This window comes from Rhipicephalus microplus, chromosome 9, assembly GCF_043290135.1.
Source record: "Rhipicephalus microplus isolate Deutch F79 chromosome 9, USDA_Rmic, whole genome shotgun sequence".
NCBI lineage: Eukaryota > Metazoa > Arthropoda > Arachnida > Ixodida > Ixodidae > Rhipicephalus > Rhipicephalus microplus.
Window position 1 is genome coordinate 5625260 of NC_134708.1, and position 18115 is coordinate 5643374.

Sequence of the window (18115 nt, forward strand, 5' to 3'; positions counted from 1 at the left end):
CCAACCCCCTTGCATTCTCTGGGAATCAGGTAAGTTATCCTTAATGACCAGTGGTTATCCTACCTACGTGCTACATGCCCGGCGCATGTCTATTTTTTCTTCTTGATTTCAACTATGATATACTGAGCCCCGGTTTGTTCCCTGATCCACTATGTTCTCTTCTTGTTTTCTAAGTTTACACCTATCATTTTGTTTTCCATCGATTGCTGCGTTGTCCGCAATTCAAGCTGAGCCCTTTTTGTAAGCCTCTAGGTTTCTGCTCCGTAATTAAGTACCGGCAAGTTGCGGCTGTTATATACCTTCTTTTCGAGGGATAGAGGCAATCTATCAGTCATGATTTGAGAGTGCTGGTCGGATGTGCTCCCCCCATTCCTATTCTTCTAGTTACTTCAATATCGTGGTTCGGCTCCGCGGTTATTGCCTGTTTGAAGTAGACGTAGTCCTTTACAACTTCAAGTGCACAATTACCTATGTCAAAGCGCTGTTCTCCGAAGAAGATGTTGTACATTAAAAATTATAGGATGTTTAGTTATTGGAGTGCCCGGAACACTCTTTTGCTGCCTGTTGGCGTCACATGGCACACGATTATTACGTGCTGGCAACAAACCAATAGCTCACATAGGGATACGCGTCCAATTCACAAAGTTTCCACCTAGGTCGAGCCCAAGTCACAAAACCCAAGACACTTAAAAGGTAATTGACTGTGAACGTCAAAGCAATATATACAAACCATGCCACTACATTCAGCGTTGCTAATTGGTACTCAAGAATAGTGAAGAGCTTTACAATCAGCCTTTCACCTGAGCTCTTCCAACGCCTGGTTACTGTGGCACAAACTGTTCTAAACGAATATTTAGTGATGTGTTTGCACTTTGAGGCAATCGGAAAAAGACACTGTTGCTTTAACTACTCTAAATGTGATTTTAGAGCATCGTTTTATAAATCCACTGTACCGAAAAAAATGAAAACAAAGATCTATGAACAGATTTCGACTACAAGTGGTAAAAATACTGAAAATAGCCCGTCCCTGGTCTGTTTGTTTATATTGAGGAACCTATGTTCAATTTTTGAACAAGATGTGGCATTGTGAAAAAAATTAGAGGTGTATAGAGTAGCAGTGGAGTTGTAAGCTTCTGTAATATTTACATTAGTTTCTTTTGCTATTACTCCATCGTTGTTGATGTTATCTTACTGGATAATTATTCTGTTTTAAGTGTAATGAGTATATTATACCCCATTATTCTAAGTATGATATCTAAAATATAATCAGATATTTCTGCTTGCTTCTTTTTGCTTTTACTCTACTATAGGAGCCGTTATCTTACTGGAATAGTTTTTGCCTGTACTTATTTTTAGTAAAAAAGTTTAGAGCGTAATAGGTTTGCTAAGTACATGGTGCACTTTCATTTCGACAAATGATTTTTATTGGTTTTTTAAGTAATGAATATTTTGGGAACACGTGTTCGTGCATTGTTATGAGTACGTGGCTTTACTATAAGCGATGCTTGACGAACTACCGAGTGCGGTAAAGAGCGAAGTGTGTTTTGGCTCGTCATAAACTTAGATGTGAGATTATGGAGGCAACAAAAGTAAAATGAATGGTAATTCTTTTAATGCTCCAGATAAACATAGAATAAAGTGAGGATTGGAATGCCACTTACAAGATTGTTTCCATCAACGTCCTTGATAGTATTCCATCTGTGGGCATTGTTGCTGTGCTGTACGGTGTAAGAAGTGACCCACTGTGCGGCCTCTTCCCGACCCTTGGTCACAACTGCAGTTAGTTCGCGGGGCTCACCAAAGTCCACCTGTGGTGCGAAAAAGAGAAAAAAAAAGAGTGGGCCATAAAAAATGAATCATCCCGTTAAAGTAGCTTACTGCACTCTCAGAATCACCATTGAGATATGTGCGCCACCTTATCATGCACTATCCTCTTCAGGATTTCATCAAGGTGCATTGATATGAAACACGGAGATGAGTATACTTTCAGAAAACTTTACTGTTCTAAATTTAGTCGTCACATGTTTTTTTATTAGGACAAATGAAGGTCAAAGCTCCATGTTTGAATTTGGCGCCAACACATCTGGAGTTGAACGTAGGCAAAAATATGTATAGATATAGTAAAAAAAGAAGCAAGTGCAAAATAGAATGATAGAAAAAAAAAGAAAAAAAGTGTAAAGAGCAATAAATTGAGAGGAAGAAATAAATAGAAAGGAAGAGATAAGAAAACAGAAAGTAAGGAAAGAGGAAAAACAGGGAGACTGAAAAGAAGATTGCACAGCTGCGCACTTCTTTCAGGCTCGACGCCCCTAGTGCGGAATGGCCTAATTTTTTTTGCACCGTTGTCAGCGACAGGCGATTTAAAGCCTTTAACCACTGTGCGCTCAGGGAATAATTGAAATAAAGCTGACTTGAATTGAACTTCGGCTTTCAGCTATCTCCAAAGTCCCAATATCACTACCACATCATCGTTGATTTCACAATGTGAGTGATCATGTCCCTTGCTTCCAAGATGCTTGATTGAGAAGCAAACTCACCTGGAGGTATTGGTGCTTGTCGGAGACAGCGGCGACCCAGCCGTGGCCACCGAGCCTTCCCTCGTTGGCTTCGTGCTCTTCATCTCTCTCGGACGAAGCGTGCAATGCCTGCTGGTCCAGCAGCCCGCTCTCGAGTCCCATTGGCTCTTGGCAGACTGTGATTCACACAGAAACAACGCCAAACTCGCTGTTATCACCATTAATAGTAGTTGCTTAGTTTTAATGTTCCAACAACGTAATATAATACGAAGAACGTGGCGGTATCACTATTCAAACCCAGCTGAACGCTTTTTTTTTTACCCGCTATGGTGGCCTAGTGCTAAAGCTGGCCATGGTGGCCGCATTTATGTCGGAGGCGCAAATGCTTGAGGCCCGTGTGCTTATTTTTGGGTACGCGTTAAAGAACCTCAAGTGGTCGAAGTTACCCGAGTTCTTTAGTACGATGTCCTTCAATCATATGGTCATTTCAGTATGTGAACCGCGTGTAATAATAATAATAATAATAATAATAATAATAATAATAATAATAATAATAATAATAATAATAATAATAATAATAATAATAATAATAATAATAATAATAATAATAATAATAATAATAATAATAATAATAATAAAACACCATTATAGTGGTGTTTAGAAAAATCCGCATCATATAGAGAGTTTATAAAAAAAACCTGCCGGCTTTCACATTCCGTGGATGGCGTGCTCCATTGCAGTCTGTTTAATATCAAGGCTCCATGAAGTGCTGTGTAACTATGTTTTTGCAAGTACTGAGTGCGTCATACAACTCTTTGAAAGAGTTCCATGGAAGAAAATTCCATGGAAGAAAATAAGATGCACTTTTCACAAACAGTACTACTTACTTAAATTTCTTCAGCAGGTGTCGGCAACTTGCGGTCCAAAGGGCACTATAATGCCCCCCCCCCCCCCCCCCCCCGTATTTCAGTTTCTATCTCGACCGCAACTTCTGATCTCGGCTGTTAAGTTCTTTGGCATTACACAGACATGATTTTTCTTCCAGTTTGTGTAAATATATTTACTATTCCAATTTTTTTACCGTATTGTCAATTAGCCGAACTTTTTGTCTCTGCCTACAAAGCCACCACGCCCAGTCCCCCTTCCCTATCAGGATAGCTTTCTGGCCTCCGCCATGTCGGCTTGATGCAATTTCGGCCCTCCGCCTTTAAAGGTTGCCAATCCCTGCAATAAAGCATCAAATTGGTCAGAAGAGAGACCATACTCACCAACATGTGCTCCCGGTTTTTGTGGTGGCTTGACAGTAAACGTCTCTGTAAAAAGAATGTACGCAACATTGCTGTAAATGTGCTGAGTAAAGGTATGTGTTATTCCAAGAAAAATGCGTGAACACAGGCTGTCGCTTGAGAAGAAAAATCCACATGTCTAAACATGGGCTCTAGCAACGTCATGTGTTTACCAACTTTTGATCACTTCAAGCTTTCACCTTCTCCAAAACTTCTGCGCTTTTTGTTTCCCCAAAAGTGTTTCAAAATTTAAGACATACTTTGTCTTTATTAGAAAAGTTGCAGTTACATCATCGAATGTGCACATATATGTATAACTTTGGGAAAAACCATTTTTGACGAGAAAATGAAGAAGCCACCCCTCCAGGGCACACAATGCGCTCAGAATAAGGTTTTACCTTCTCCTCCCCCTCTGACTCAGGTATAGCTTTAACATTCTTTATGATATTTCAGACGCACTGAGAATGCGTCTATGAGAGGCTCGTTTATCTAAGAAAGGATATCTTTCTTTATACAAGTAGATGCCTATAGCGACTCATAATGCTGTATCATTGAAATACATTATTTCAATTTCTTTATTGCAGTGAGTTCTGTTTTTGAAGCAATCTCTCCCTGTAAATTTTCAATCAACCCATTGAAATTTGAGTATAAATTTGTTTTATGGTTAACTAGACAATGCATTTAACACTATATACAAACAAAAATAATATGTGTTTAATTAAAAATAATGATATCCTAGTAAACGAGTACTTAAAAATAAGCAGCTGAATACGAGTTAATAAATTCATGGGATCTAAAGCTTCCGCACTTTTAACAACCTCGAATGTCAATATCTAAGCATTAATCCTAAAGTTGTTCAGCACTGAAAAAGGAGAGAATGATTTCTTACCGATGGCACAGACTAGAAGCTCGAGTTTAAGTGCCACTTGGTTTTCCCAGCTGCGCGGCTGAATGCGTATGAACCGGGCCTCAATAGGTTCTTTGAAATATTGTTTGTGAATCGAGCTGGCGTCATGGTTCGCGCCAAGCATCTGCACATTAAGTAAGGAAGTGAAAGAGGGAGTGACAGAAATGAAGAGAATGAATGGAAGGCAATGGTCATACACCACCAGACGTAAATGTGCACAAACAGTGAATTCTGTCAACTGCTCATATACACCAGTAGATAGAACAACAGAAACATCTTTAACCAATAGCGAAGTACGGTGTTCAAAATGCTGGTTGTTACTACGTTCATACAAAATACTTGAATCTTGTTCATGAAAAAGGAAATGCTACTACTGTCGGCTAAATTTGATTCAAAGGTTACGCAGTGGTTTGCTTCAGTAGTCATGAGAGCATCTCCTCTTTCTGGCCACATTATCATCTTCGTCACAATTTTTTCTATTTTCTCTATGTAGAAGAGTACACTAGAGCGCACAAGCACGGGCCTTCTAACAAATTCTCTCTCTCATGGGAAAGGTTACCCAGCTGCGAGATTTATGTTAACGTAAAGCTTCCGATTATTGAGAAGGATACACTCGGTGCAGCTAATGTAAACAGCGACGGACACAGAAATGTGAAAAATCTACCCTTCGGTTGGAGCCTTCAAGCTGCAGTCTCGTCTGTCTTTACTACTAGCGAAGCAGAAATATTTTTAAAAAAGGATTGTGTAGAAAGCTTTTTCAGCGATTTGAGTGATAGATCTCAGCTCCACGTCAGCGTGAACTGAATTGGGACAAGTAAATACGATGTAAAAAAATACCTTCCTTCGTCTGCCCAGCTGAGATATCCATAACGCCGTACCATTCTGTTCAGAATTTTTTTTTGTTGTTGCGCATGCAGACAAGAACACGCTTCTCACTCATACATTACCAAACATGCATTTTTGGCTTTTTTTTCGCAACTCACGAGCCGTACTTCGCTCCAATATATATATTTTTTCATTAGAAGGCGGGATGTTTGTTCAAAAACTGTGGCAGTGACAGAAATATATATCTCATCCATTGTCATGCGTGGCTATAGAATGGGGCTTTCATCCCTCACTCACTGGACATTTGTCGAATAGCAGGGTGTCCGTTTCTCTACAGTGCAACGAACTCTAAGTGCTGCCTCCTCTCTATGTGGTGTTGAGTGACGGAAAATACACTGAAATTTAGACCAGCTGCGCAATCACAAAGAAAGAAGGGTTACAGCATAGAGCTCAGTGTCCTGCCTCCCTTATTTTTTTGTGCTTACGCAGCAAGTCTAAATTTTAGTAGGAACCAACCAGTCTGCAAAGAAGTATCGTTGCAAAATACACTGTCTAGTAAATCTTGTTTTACAGTTAAAAGAACACAAAGATGCTAACGTGGTAGCTTGGGCGAGTTGGTACGACATGATTCACAGTGCCACTGTCTGTCTCCTTCTTTCTCTTGTCCCTCGTTATTGGCGCTGATTTTTATGTGAAACACAAAGATGCTTTCGGGAACTGTCCAAGTTGATCTGCTGTCCACAGCTGATAAAACGCAAACTAGTGTTAGCTTTTGCCATGGTGACAAAAGGGGAGGTAGTGCAATGCTAATAAAGTATTACGCAAGGCGTAATTTTGGAATAGAGCCAGAAACGCTAGAACTTAATCAATCTGGCTAGCTACTGTAGTACCTTAGGAGATCCGTCCGGGTTGGATATTAGGCTGTATGCAATGCCATCCTGACTGTAGAGCACGTTCAGCGACGTCACCCATGCTCCAATCAACGGGTCTCCGGCCGTCTCCATTCCGTACACTTTGGTCACTTTTCCAAGGTCCACTTCGATGAATACTGTGCTGCTGTCAAGATTTGGCACCCACGATCCAGCTGCGAGATAATTGGCATTCGGGCGTTGTGAACCAATCACCCGCCGTTATTAGGTTTGTACATGGAAACAGACTGCTGGACCACCTTCGTTTGGACAGAGGTCTGTAAACAGGGGTTGTAAGCTGGAGCCGATATTTCGACAAGTTGACTTGTATCCTTCAAGGCCATAACTGATTTACTTAGCACCAGTGTGTGTATGCTTCGTACCTTCTCCTCCACTCTAAACAAAGGGGGTGGAGGATGGCAACTGAGGATGAGGGTGTGCGGGAGGAGTCCACCATGACGAATTGAGTGAGTAAAAAAGAAGAGGTATTCGGAATGGTTTTTTTTTTCGCTCACACAATCTGCACTCTGCATCATCCACAGTTTTCCTCGCCCCCTTTTTTGGTAAGATTCGAGGAAAGGTTTCGAAGCATATGCATACTTGTGTTAAGCAAATCAGTTGTAGCCGTGAAGAAGACAAGTCCACTTATCGAAACATAGCGCAAACACACAAACCCCGTTAACAATTTTTTTTCATCGCAAGATTCTATCTTCTCCTTCTTACTGTTTTTTTAATTTTTTTGAAAAAATATTTGTACTAAAACACTTCATTTTTATTGCCTGGTAGCTGATGGTGTGGAAAATTGGAAACAGTCCACATCCGGACATGAGATAAAGTTGTGAACCGTGTTTGTTTTTATTGTGTGTAGGCAACAAAATTATGCCAATTCAAGATACAACACCAAGCTGTCAAATGTCCTCGCATTTCCTTCACATTGTACACAGGGTATTTCAGCTAAAGAGCACCAAGTAAGAAAAAAAAAGAATAACGAGCGCTACACATCTTCAATTAGTGCAGTATTGCTCTGAGCAATATAGAGCACGTCACAATATTGTTTCGACCCGCTAATCTTGGAAATTAATTAAGATTGCTCATTGAGTTTTTAAAATAAAGACTCTAGAAAAAATTGCAATACAGAACTTGTAACGCTTAATCAGATATAATAAAATTTTCAATGTGTGGTAGGTGACTGTGCTGCTTTATTTTTTGTAGCCTTTGTTTAGAGCGCGCAAAATTTAAACAATACCACGTGATTGCTGCCTAACGCGCAGCATTTTTAGTGCCCTCACATGTAAGCTCAAGAAATGATCAAAAACTGTTAACACACGAATGTCGCTTGAACAAGCTGTCGTTTATTGCTATGGATGTTAAGGAATGATAGGATAGTATGAAAAATTAACGAAAATGTGGCACCACGTGCGAATGAGATATGAGTCCACAGGCAGCATTCGGCGCAGCGCTGCTATTTTTTTCTTTTGTTTTCAAGCTAACGATAATCATGACGGAGAGAGAGGGGATAGAGAAGGAGAGAGAAGAATTTATTCAGAGCATGCAAATATCGCATTTTGAGGCAACACGTCTATTTCAGGCTGAAATACGCGATAGGCATCGCGTTTGGTCGCTTGTACAAAGGTCATGCTTTGATAAAATTATCCCTTATTGTCATTAAGAAATCGCTCGCACCCTCCACAGCTTTAAAACATCACACATTTCAAAAAGTTCTGCGTCTTTTTCCCAACGTAAGGACGGCTGGTTCAGCAAAACTGTGCTCCAGGATGTCGTCTACAGATGCTCAGTTGAGCTATAAAAGCGCGCATCCCGAAATTGTTTATGAGCCAAGGTCTTTCTCTTCTCGGTAGATTGCGTGGCCCGGCTAAACTGATTATGATCACGTCGTTAACACCACTTTTGCTTGACTCCTCATTTTCTTAAATAACGTTGTCATCCAATATCGAATCTACCATGACCGCAACGCAGTCGCTACCAGTTCCTCGCCAAGATACGCCGCTGCCCTGATCACTCATAGAGCCAAACTTGTTTACTTGTGAATCAGCTAGTGCATTACCAGTTGGAACACATGAACCAGTGCACGAAGCCTGCCCTAACTTTGGTTGATAATGACCAGCAATTTCTCTCGTGGATGGGGGAGCGCCTTTGTTTTCATCGCTTTACATCGGAGAGCAGCTGCCACTAACAGTTTTCTGGCTTATCAAATTATTGCCTTCAGGCGTGTCGTTTCAATCTGCCTTAAGGCCTTTACGCTCCCCATGAGCCGTTTCCAGGTTGTCCGAATTACTTCCATGTGCGCTCCCACATTCAGCGACACCACTTCCAAACCTGTCTTAGGCGTTGTTTGGGCTCTCTGAATCAACTTTTAACGGCGAGTCGGCTTGTTCATCCTCAACACTTCCAATCAGCTCATCGCGTATCACCCTGTCAAGCAATTCACCCACTGTAGCCGTGCCCTCGATTTCTTTTTCAGTGCCTCTATACTGGTCGGGCCCGGCTTCTAAGGCGTATAAATCACTTTTCAAAAGAGTGTCCTTAGGTTCAGCCGTCGTACCCTCCCATGCTTCGCCCACGGCTGCTGAGAAGACTAAATCACTTTCTGAAGCGTTACTACTCTCAAGTCGATCATCGGGACTGTTCGATCTCTGTGAATCGCTTATTACGCCTGTTGATTTACTTTGAAAGCTCCACTAGCTCTATTTTGTCGGTTAGATTTGAGGCTTTCATGGTTGGTCGTTTCGTAATGAGATTTTTTGGCTCCTGAGATGGTTTGCCAGTGTCCTGTCTAGTGACCATATCCCTTACTTCCATTGTACACTCTTTGATGATACTAGTAAGATGGGCGATCGCAGCACCAGATTCGCCTGTAATTAATTTTAGAAAACTCTATGTTGTTGCGTCCATCGTATCCACTCAATTGAAGCAAAGCGTGAAGTCATATGAAAGCCACCTAAAGTCGCCCCTGACGGAATTCCGAACGCGCGATCCAGGGCCTATATATATGGGGTGGCCATTGAACGGTTGTGCAGCCTGAGCAGTCGTTTTTAGAGGCGAAGCTCCTCTTAGTCTAACCTTGTCCTGCGTGTGGCGTAACCGAAAGAAGAAGAGACAATAAAAAAAGGAAGGCAGTATATCTCGAATAGTATAATAGACGGCGTTGTCTCATGGAAGTACATACAAGCTGCAGTTGAGTGAGGATATTCTAGATGGCGCTGTACCATTACTGACTGATTTGCTGCTGTGTGGGCTGTGCCTGGGTGCGCGATGAAAGAGTGCCTCCCTCAGTTTCCCGCAGTAGTCGCCGTACGTGGCGGATCGTTGGTGGGGCATGGACGAAGCACAGCGGTGGGCGCGTTGAAGATGCTTGCACACGGCTTCTTTGGCTCGCGTCTCGTCACTGTTACGCACGCGCTGTCTGCATTCTCGAACGCGATAGGACGCATGGACGCATGCACGGATGGACGGATAGACACACGGATGGATGGGCGCACGCACAAACGAATGAACAGACAGACAGGCGGAAAGACAAACATACACATGGACGGACGGACGGATGGACAGACAAACAGGCAAGCAGATAGGCGGACAGACAGATGAGTGCATGGACGGACGGATGAACAGATGCATGAACGGACGCATGGTTCGACGCATGGACGGACAGACGGACCAGTACACGAATGAACGGAAGCATGGACGGACGAATGGACAGAAGCACGGTTGGACGTATGGACGCTTCTCCCCACTCATCATCATTAACTCCGTGGATATGCTGTGTTTTTCTTTACCAGAAGACGCCGCCTGCGTCAGCTTTACGAGGCAAGAGAAGTGGGTGGGGGAGACAGTTGGCACGGGACGCGAGCATGCGCCACGAGACGCGGGCATGCGCAGTGATGGTGTGTACGAGGTCGTGGATTCGGCGCCAGTGGTGCCCACTGGCACCGAATCCCCGACCTCGTGCGACTGAGACTTGCTCCGCGTTTAAAAACTTGAACCATATCTCCGAAGGGAACCCTGATGGGATGCGAAGCAGCAGCGTTGAGCACGGGTGGCGTCGAACGGCACTAACGGGGGTGCTGCGGTGAGCGCTAGAAGACTCGTTCGAAGCAATGGCTGGCGTAGGTTTTGTAGGTGTCATGTACAGATATGTTACAACGCGTACGTTAGGCGCGCGACAGGTTCATTGCGCCTGAACCGACGAGTCGGTGGCGTAGCGAGTGGCGGCAGGTTTAGCGCGCGAACGGACGAGGCGGCAGCTGCAGGTGCCACGGCGAGCACGTGGCAGCAAGGGATAGATTGGCGTCCGCGTGTACTGCGAGAGGAGAGGAACGTCAACGTGCAGCAGCGGCGTGACCTACTTGGCACCGTGCCAACACCTGCGGCGTGTCGCGTGTTCATACGGAGCATAGAGTTCAAGAAACTTTATGGTACGGAGGAACAGCGTTACACAGGCTAGTCAAAAAGCTGCTTCGCATCTAAAATGCGTTCCGAGGGCTTTCCTTCTATTTAAAGCCAAGCTGCTCTCGCATACTCGGATATAACGTGGAGAGAATTGAACACGCTCTGAAAAATGGAGGAAGCGTCAAAGCAGTGAAGAGGAAACTTGGGATAGGCAAAAATCGGATGTATGCACTAAGGGAAGAAGAAGGCAAAATAACTACCAATATGGATAGGAGAGTTAAAATAGCGGAGGAGTTTTACAGAGATCTGTACAGTAGCCGGGACAACCACGACTTTAATACTATAAGAACTAGCAGTAACCCAGATGACACCCCACCAGTAATGATAGAAGAAGTCAGAAAAGCTTTGGAGAGCATGCAAAGAGGCAAAGCTGCTGGTGAGGATCAGGTAACATCATATCTGCTGAAAGATGGAGGACAGATTGTGTTGGAAAAAGTAGCCACCCTATTTACGAGGTGTCTCCTGACGGGAAGAGTACCAGAGTCTTGGAAGAACGCTAACATCATCTTAATACATAAGAAAGAAGATGATGACAAGGACTTGAAGAATTACAGGCCGATTAGCTTGCTCTCTGTAGTACACAAGCTATTTACAAAGGTAATTGCTAACAGAGTAAAGAAAACATTACAATTCAATCAAGCAAAGGAACAAGCAGGATTTCGAACAGGCTACTCAACAATCGACCACATTCATACTATCAATCAGGTAATAGAGAAATGTTCAGAATATAACCAACCACTATACATAGCCTTCATAGATTACGAGAAGGCGTTTGATTCAGTAGAGATATCAGCCGTCATGCAGACACTGCGGTATCAGGCGTCGATGAAGTATATATAAACATCCTCGAAGAAATCTACAGGGGATCAACTGCTACCATTGTGCTTCATAAAGAAAGCAATAGAATACCAATCAACAAGGGTGTAAGGCAGGGGGACACAATCTCCCCAATGCTATTTACCGCGTGCTTACAGGAGGTTTTCAGAAGCCTAGAATGGGAACAGTTAGGGATAAGAGTTAATAGAGAGTACCTTAGTAACCTGCGCTTCGCCGATGACATTGCATTGCTGAGTAACTCAGGGGAAGAATTTCAACTCATGATTACGGGGTTAGACAAAGAAAGCAGAAAGGTGGGTCTTAAAGTTAATCTGCAGAAAACGAAAGAAATGTACAACAATCTCGGAAAAGAGCAGTGCTTCGAGATAGGTAATAGTGCACTTCAAATTCTAAAAGACTATGTCTACTTGGGGCAGGTAATAACCGCGGAGCCGAACCACGAGATTGAAGTAACTGGAAGAATAAGAATGGGGTGAAGCACATTTGGCAAGCACTCTCAAATTATGACAGGTAGATTGCCAGTATCCCTCAAGAGGAAGGTATATAACAGCTGTATCTTGCCGGTACTTAGCTACGGAGCAGAAACCTGGAGCCTTACAAAGAGGGTTCAGCTTAAATTGAGGACGACGCAGCGAGCAATGGAAAGAAAAATGGTAGGTGTAACCTTAAGAGACAAGAAGAAAGCAGAGTGGATTAGGGAACAAACGGGGGTAAAGGATATCATTGCTGATATCAAGAAGAAGAAATGGACATGGGCCGGGCATGTAGCGCGTAGACAGGATAACCGCTGGTCGTTAAGGGTAACTAACTGGATTCCCAGAGAAGGCAAGCGGGTTAGGAGGAGACAGAAGGTTAGGTGGGCAGATGAGATTAAGAAGTTTGGGGGTATAAATTGGCAGCAGCAAGCACAGGACCGGGTTAACTGGCGGAACATGGGAGAGGCCTTTGTCCTGCAGTGGACGTAGTCAGGCTGATGATGATGATGATGATGGTGATGATGATGATGATGCTCTCGAATACTCTGCTTCGACGTTGCGGACTCGGTTGGCAGCGCCTAGTCCTCTTCAAAACGCTGCAAAGCCTTGGTGATAGCCGAAATTTCTTCTCTCAAAATGGTGCACAATACCCATAGATAGATGCTCATCTATGAGGGGGGGGGGGAGTTCTGTTTTTTTGGTGAGTGAGTAGACGCTTGTACTCTTCCCGCACTAAACGCGGAGCGCTAGCGGTCGCTTCATCAACTCGGGAAAATCACGGAAACGCGATGGGTTGTTCATCGGACACAGTTTGTGGAACGCGTTGCAGACACAAGACCAACTCGAGCGACGTCATGTTACCGAAAAACGGCGCATCATCACGTTACTAAAGTGACCTTACAACAAGCCTCTACTCACCGACGTCGACGGGGTTTTAATACTACTTTCATGAATTATTGAAATACTTTAGTCGTTTCAAACATCAATCCTAGTCATACTGTCACTTTGTACGATTAAAGTGTGCAATATAGTTCTGGACTTTTAGGAAAGTTGAAGGACTATTTGCTGTGCTCAAATAGCCCCGATTGTACGAGAGAGCTCTACCTTTGGCTGCACTGCTAACTGCTTGTGAAACCGAGTGTAGACAAAGATAGAAAAATGCGCACTCATTTTTCTTTTTGCAAACATACAAAAATGTTATTTACGTATTATAGATCTTATGGAGTCGCTGATACTCACGGCTGCGGAGGCGAGCTGCCTGTGGTCCGCTGAGAGGGTCTCGGCTGCTGCTGGCCTTCAGGTTCGAATCACTGAGGGGTTCGGGGCCATCAATAACCCGGATGAATGAAGAGCAGGAAGCTGGGGAGAAACGGCAAGAAAAAGATCAGACAATAGTTACTACCCATTTTCTATATGAGCTATGTTCTCCGAGCACTTAATTTGACGTTTCTTTGCAAAGGTGAGTTGATGCAGTGCGTCTGAGCGTGGGTGTTTCGGTTTTACGCAGCAAAACCACGTTGACGACATTGCTCTTCCGGGACTCAGGCAGTGCTTGGATTCTAAGATCATGTTCTCTATCTCTATCTTTCCCGTTCACTCACTCTCCTGGAATGATACCAGATATCTAGTACTTCCTATATTGTAGGTTACATGCATCACTACGATGCAGACCAAGTATGTACTGTACTAGCAAAAACAGTGAGTTGACTAATTAGTTACTGGCAGCCAGCCAGCGTACCCTGACACCCTACTTCAGTTGTAATGTCGAACCCTAATTGAAGCAGATATAAATAAGCCGAGGAAACTAACCAAAGTGATCCGTTTGAAGGGTTATTGTGCTGCGCATCCGGCGATCTCTTATGCCAGAACTAAAAATAAAATGGCAGCAGTTTCTGAACTGCTTTCCTGGTATAAGGACGGTTTTTAGTAATCAAGAAAAGCTTATGCTAGCGGTTCGGGTGTTAATCACATGCCCTTGTTAGAGAAAAAATGGTATAAGGTGAACGCCCTTCTCTCAACCACCTTCTCCCGACCACATTGTGAGCACGTGCACATTCCGGAATTATGAACTTTGCTTCTGGTATAAAGCCTGAATACTGAGTCATGTTTCCCACAATTTGGTTAAACTATTTTTTCGAGACAATGGTTATATGCCTTCTTTTTTTTTTTGCAGCTGTAATGTCGCATTGATATGTGAGCACTTTTATGGTGTTCTAATATGAGCAGCGCATTCACTGTATTTAGTATGGCGCTTCCCGGTCTGTTTATTTTCTGGCAAAATTAACAAAAAACGCACACTTGAGAATGAAGTAAACAGGAAAATAATTTTATATTTCACGAAATAATAAACATAATTAACGCAACTTCCCGCTTCTGGTGCCAGCCATGAAGAAAAGTGGAACCGGCCGATCTTTCTTTCTTTCTTTCTTTCTTTCTTTCTTTCTTTCTTTCTTTCTTTCTTTCTTTCTTTCTTTCTTTCTTTCTTTCTTTCTTTCTTTCTTTCTTTCTTTCTTGTCTCTGTTTACTTATATTTATCTCCTTCTCTATAGGCATATTTATTTCTCTTTTTCGCTCTTTCTATGTTTATTTATCTTTTTCAACTTTCTCCCACCTACCATTTCTCAGTTTCTCTCTTACTTATATGTCTTTATTTTTTATTCTATATTTGTCACTGTCTTTCATTTTCCCTCTCTCTCTCTCGTTGTCTTTGTTTTCCCTCTCTACATTCCTTCATTTCTCCTTCCTTCCACGCCATGATTTACATTTGCTCCTCCCCTTTCTTTCCTCTTCATCCCTCCTCCGAACCCTCATTATTTCCCCTCTGCCTTGCTTTACAATGCTTTAGAGGGCTATAAGATGCTCTGGTAGCATTCCTGTGTAGCCGAGTGGTTACGACGCTTTCCTTCGGACCATGGGCGCGTGGGTTTGAACCCCTTTAGGCTTATTTTCTTGTGTCTATTTTAGTCTTTTTCTTTCTTTCTTTCTCTGCGTACTTGTGCTCTCACCAATCAGAGTGGTGGCATTCCACACCACCCAAAACAGCACGCGTGTTTCTGGTGCGAAGAAGAAGAAGACTAAGACAGCGCTGCCGTATTATGTTGACGATAAATACTTGTCGACACGATGTGGAACGATGAAAACCTTATCAGCTTCGGTGTGAAATTTTAGCATGCGCACTTATGAAAAAAATTCGTGCAGCTCGCGCAATGTCGCACAAAACTGTGTCAGGGCAGAGCTGGTGGAGACACGGCCGGACTAGAAGAGCGCCACGCGCGCATTCTCTTACGGCTTGCGCACCGAAGGAAGGAACAATTGGACCGGTTCTAGACAGATGGTTGCAGCGTTCGCCTAGTGGCAGCGCTTTGAGCCAACCCCCCACCCTCTCTCCCAACCCTCTTTCATGGCGCGCGCTCTCTCAGTACGCGCGTGCCCCTTATCATGTCCGGGCGTGCTTCGTTTTTCCATTTTAAAGACGACAGTCTTTCTTGGGGACCTTCGACGCAAAACTTTTGGTCTGTCTGTCTGTCTGTGACATAAAATGTGAAATGGTGGCTATGAAGTCATCATAATTTGCATTGATTGCAGCGTGGTGACGTGAGGAAAATAGGGGGATCATCTTTGCGTCACTTTTGATGGTGTCAATACCACCAGTTACGTGATCGCACAAGCAAAATTTTATTTTCACGAAATATACCTTTCAAGCTACATTCACTGTTGATAGTTCGGCGAGGATATGCGCTTGTTCACGGAAGTCGATCCTTCAGGCCATCTCGGCCACAAAATTTTGCGTCAGTATATTTTGGAACGAGTGCTGACACAATTTCGCGGCACCTCTAAAAAGCACTTCGGTTTCATGATGTAGACTATCAACACTCTCCAGACATCGGTGCCTGACAACACGTCAAAAATAGAATATCCTACTTCGATTTTAAATAATTTGTCACAACATCTGCAAGTCAGCCTCACCACGATGAACTGGTCGCCTTCTCAACCATTCACTACCTTATGGTCCTTGTACTTGTAGTATTATCACCCAATATTGATTCAAAAGTAGAATAATTTCTTACGAAATGAGAGCTCCGTAAAGAAGGTGCTTTACTTACGATGTGGTGTCGGTGGTTGTGTTGGAATGACGACAATCTCCGTTGAGGTCGAGCCCTCTGATGAAAAAAGAAACATGTGTCGGCTTAACGCATGCATCTGAATGCCGGAACAGTTAGGGGTTCGTAAATTTAGATAATTCAGTGTCGTGAAATAAAAATCAGTGGCTCTAACGTTTTTATATTAGGTACAGCATGTTTGTTTTTCACGTGACACAATTTTCGCTGTAGCCAAGCTCCAACTGCGACCTAGTATAATGCTCATGTTGAGGCGTTAAACAGTTCACACATCACTTGTACACGTGCATGGCTTAGAAATTATGCATATTGTAGGATATCGACGCTACATCACAAGAAAGGTGGCTATGTTTCATGCTTCATGTGTGATATTTAGTTCATATATAAACGGTAAGTTCCTCGATAAAGACATGGCAAACATAAAAAAATAGAATAAGATAAACTATTTCTTTTTCAAGGGAGATTAAGAACTCGAATATTTAGGAATAGGTTAGCAGCCAGTTGAGCCAGGAGCGCTTTTTTTTCTCATTAGTTTGAAGCTCTGAGCTCGGGCCTTACGTAATGATCAAATTTTTGCTTCATGAGGGAGGTGAAAGTTTTGACAAATATAAATGTTGCGGAAAATTTCGATTAGTAAAAAAATGCTTCTTATCTATTTTCTAATCAGCAAAATAGCCTTCACCAACGAAGATACGCATGTATCCATTAAATCGACATGACCGAAGAGATTACGTGTAAATATAACACTCCTTGTCATTACCAGTGAGCCACAACAACAAATAAAACCGTTGACATTGGTTGAACAACTTTTGATTCTGACGCTTTATTTGAAAAGAAGATAATTTCATTTCCTGGCAAAATCATATAGCGCAGCTTTCAAAAAAAGGGACCGGTGAGCCAAAGCCTTCGGAATGTAAGGCAGTGCACATATTTATTTTGGTATTTTGGGGATAATAACAGAGTACAAAGGTATGTTCTATAAGAGGGTTTACTTGTGCTGGTCCCAACGCTAAAAACATGTTTTGTAAAAGTATCTACTGGTGTTGATACCAAGTGCATAAGAGGGCTTTCTTTCAAGGGCCACGCAACGTAAAAAGCAGTAACTCAATTTATGTCAACAAGTTTCAGCTTCTTAGTACTTAAAAACGCGTGGAAAGCTCCCGCTAATTTTGACTTTGAGGTCAGCCTTGATGTTATTGAAGATAGAATTTAGCAGATAAAGAAATGAAAAGGTGTCCACATCCTGGGTAAGACAAAACAGCAATAATACTTATTATTCGTCCCTATAAGTGACCACAGATTAAAAGTGATCGAGAAGATAATTAATTGTTTGAAATTTCCGCTATATCTTTAATTTTTCTTACATACTTTAAAGGCCTGAAAATGCAACAGAAATGGATCAGCATAACATTAATTCGAAGCGCAGTTAAAAAGAGAAAAGTTACAGTTTTGATGTTTTTAGAAAACAGTATAGGTTAGCGACATTGCCAAAAAATACTTGCAACTTTTCTTTCTAAGAAATCAATTCGCCTCGCTCAGAGAAGCATGAAATTGTCAGGCGAGAAAAAAGAGCGTACCGCAGGAGCAGTAGAATCGAATCTTGTAGTTTTCGCATCGGTGGTCGGCTGGTTGATCGGCATCGCTGCAGGTGAAGCCATTTGTTATGGAGCACTCGAGTCCCAGCTGACCCGTCTGACTAAAGTCGACATCCTGGTCATTTCGGCAGTTGGCCGCACTCACGTAGCCCTGTGATTGGGGCGTCGTGTTAGCACTGC

The 18115-nt window shown here is 42.8% G+C and overlaps 1 protein-coding gene across 3 annotated transcripts in view; it reads right to left on the reverse strand.

Moving 5' to 3' along the window:
- Nucleotides 1-18115, reverse strand: part of LOC119164825 (hemocytin-like) — a 191340-nt gene that overhangs the window by 79504 nt on the left and 93721 nt on the right. For all 3 annotated transcript variants that reach the window (XM_075873025.1, XM_075873023.1, XM_075873024.1), the window contains exons 39-46: nucleotides 17918-18086; nucleotides 16326-16382; nucleotides 13462-13581; nucleotides 6425-6618; nucleotides 4692-4833; nucleotides 3785-3829; nucleotides 2538-2692; nucleotides 1662-1808 (exon numbers count right to left, since the gene is read on the reverse strand). In XM_075873025.1, the coding sequence (XP_075729140.1) occupies nucleotides 1662-1808; nucleotides 2538-2692; nucleotides 3785-3829; nucleotides 4692-4833; nucleotides 6425-6618; nucleotides 13462-13581; nucleotides 16326-16382; nucleotides 17918-18086 (1029 nt within the window). The remainder of the gene's footprint in view (nucleotides 1-1661; nucleotides 1809-2537; nucleotides 2693-3784; nucleotides 3830-4691; nucleotides 4834-6424; nucleotides 6619-13461; nucleotides 13582-16325; nucleotides 16383-17917; nucleotides 18087-18115) is intronic.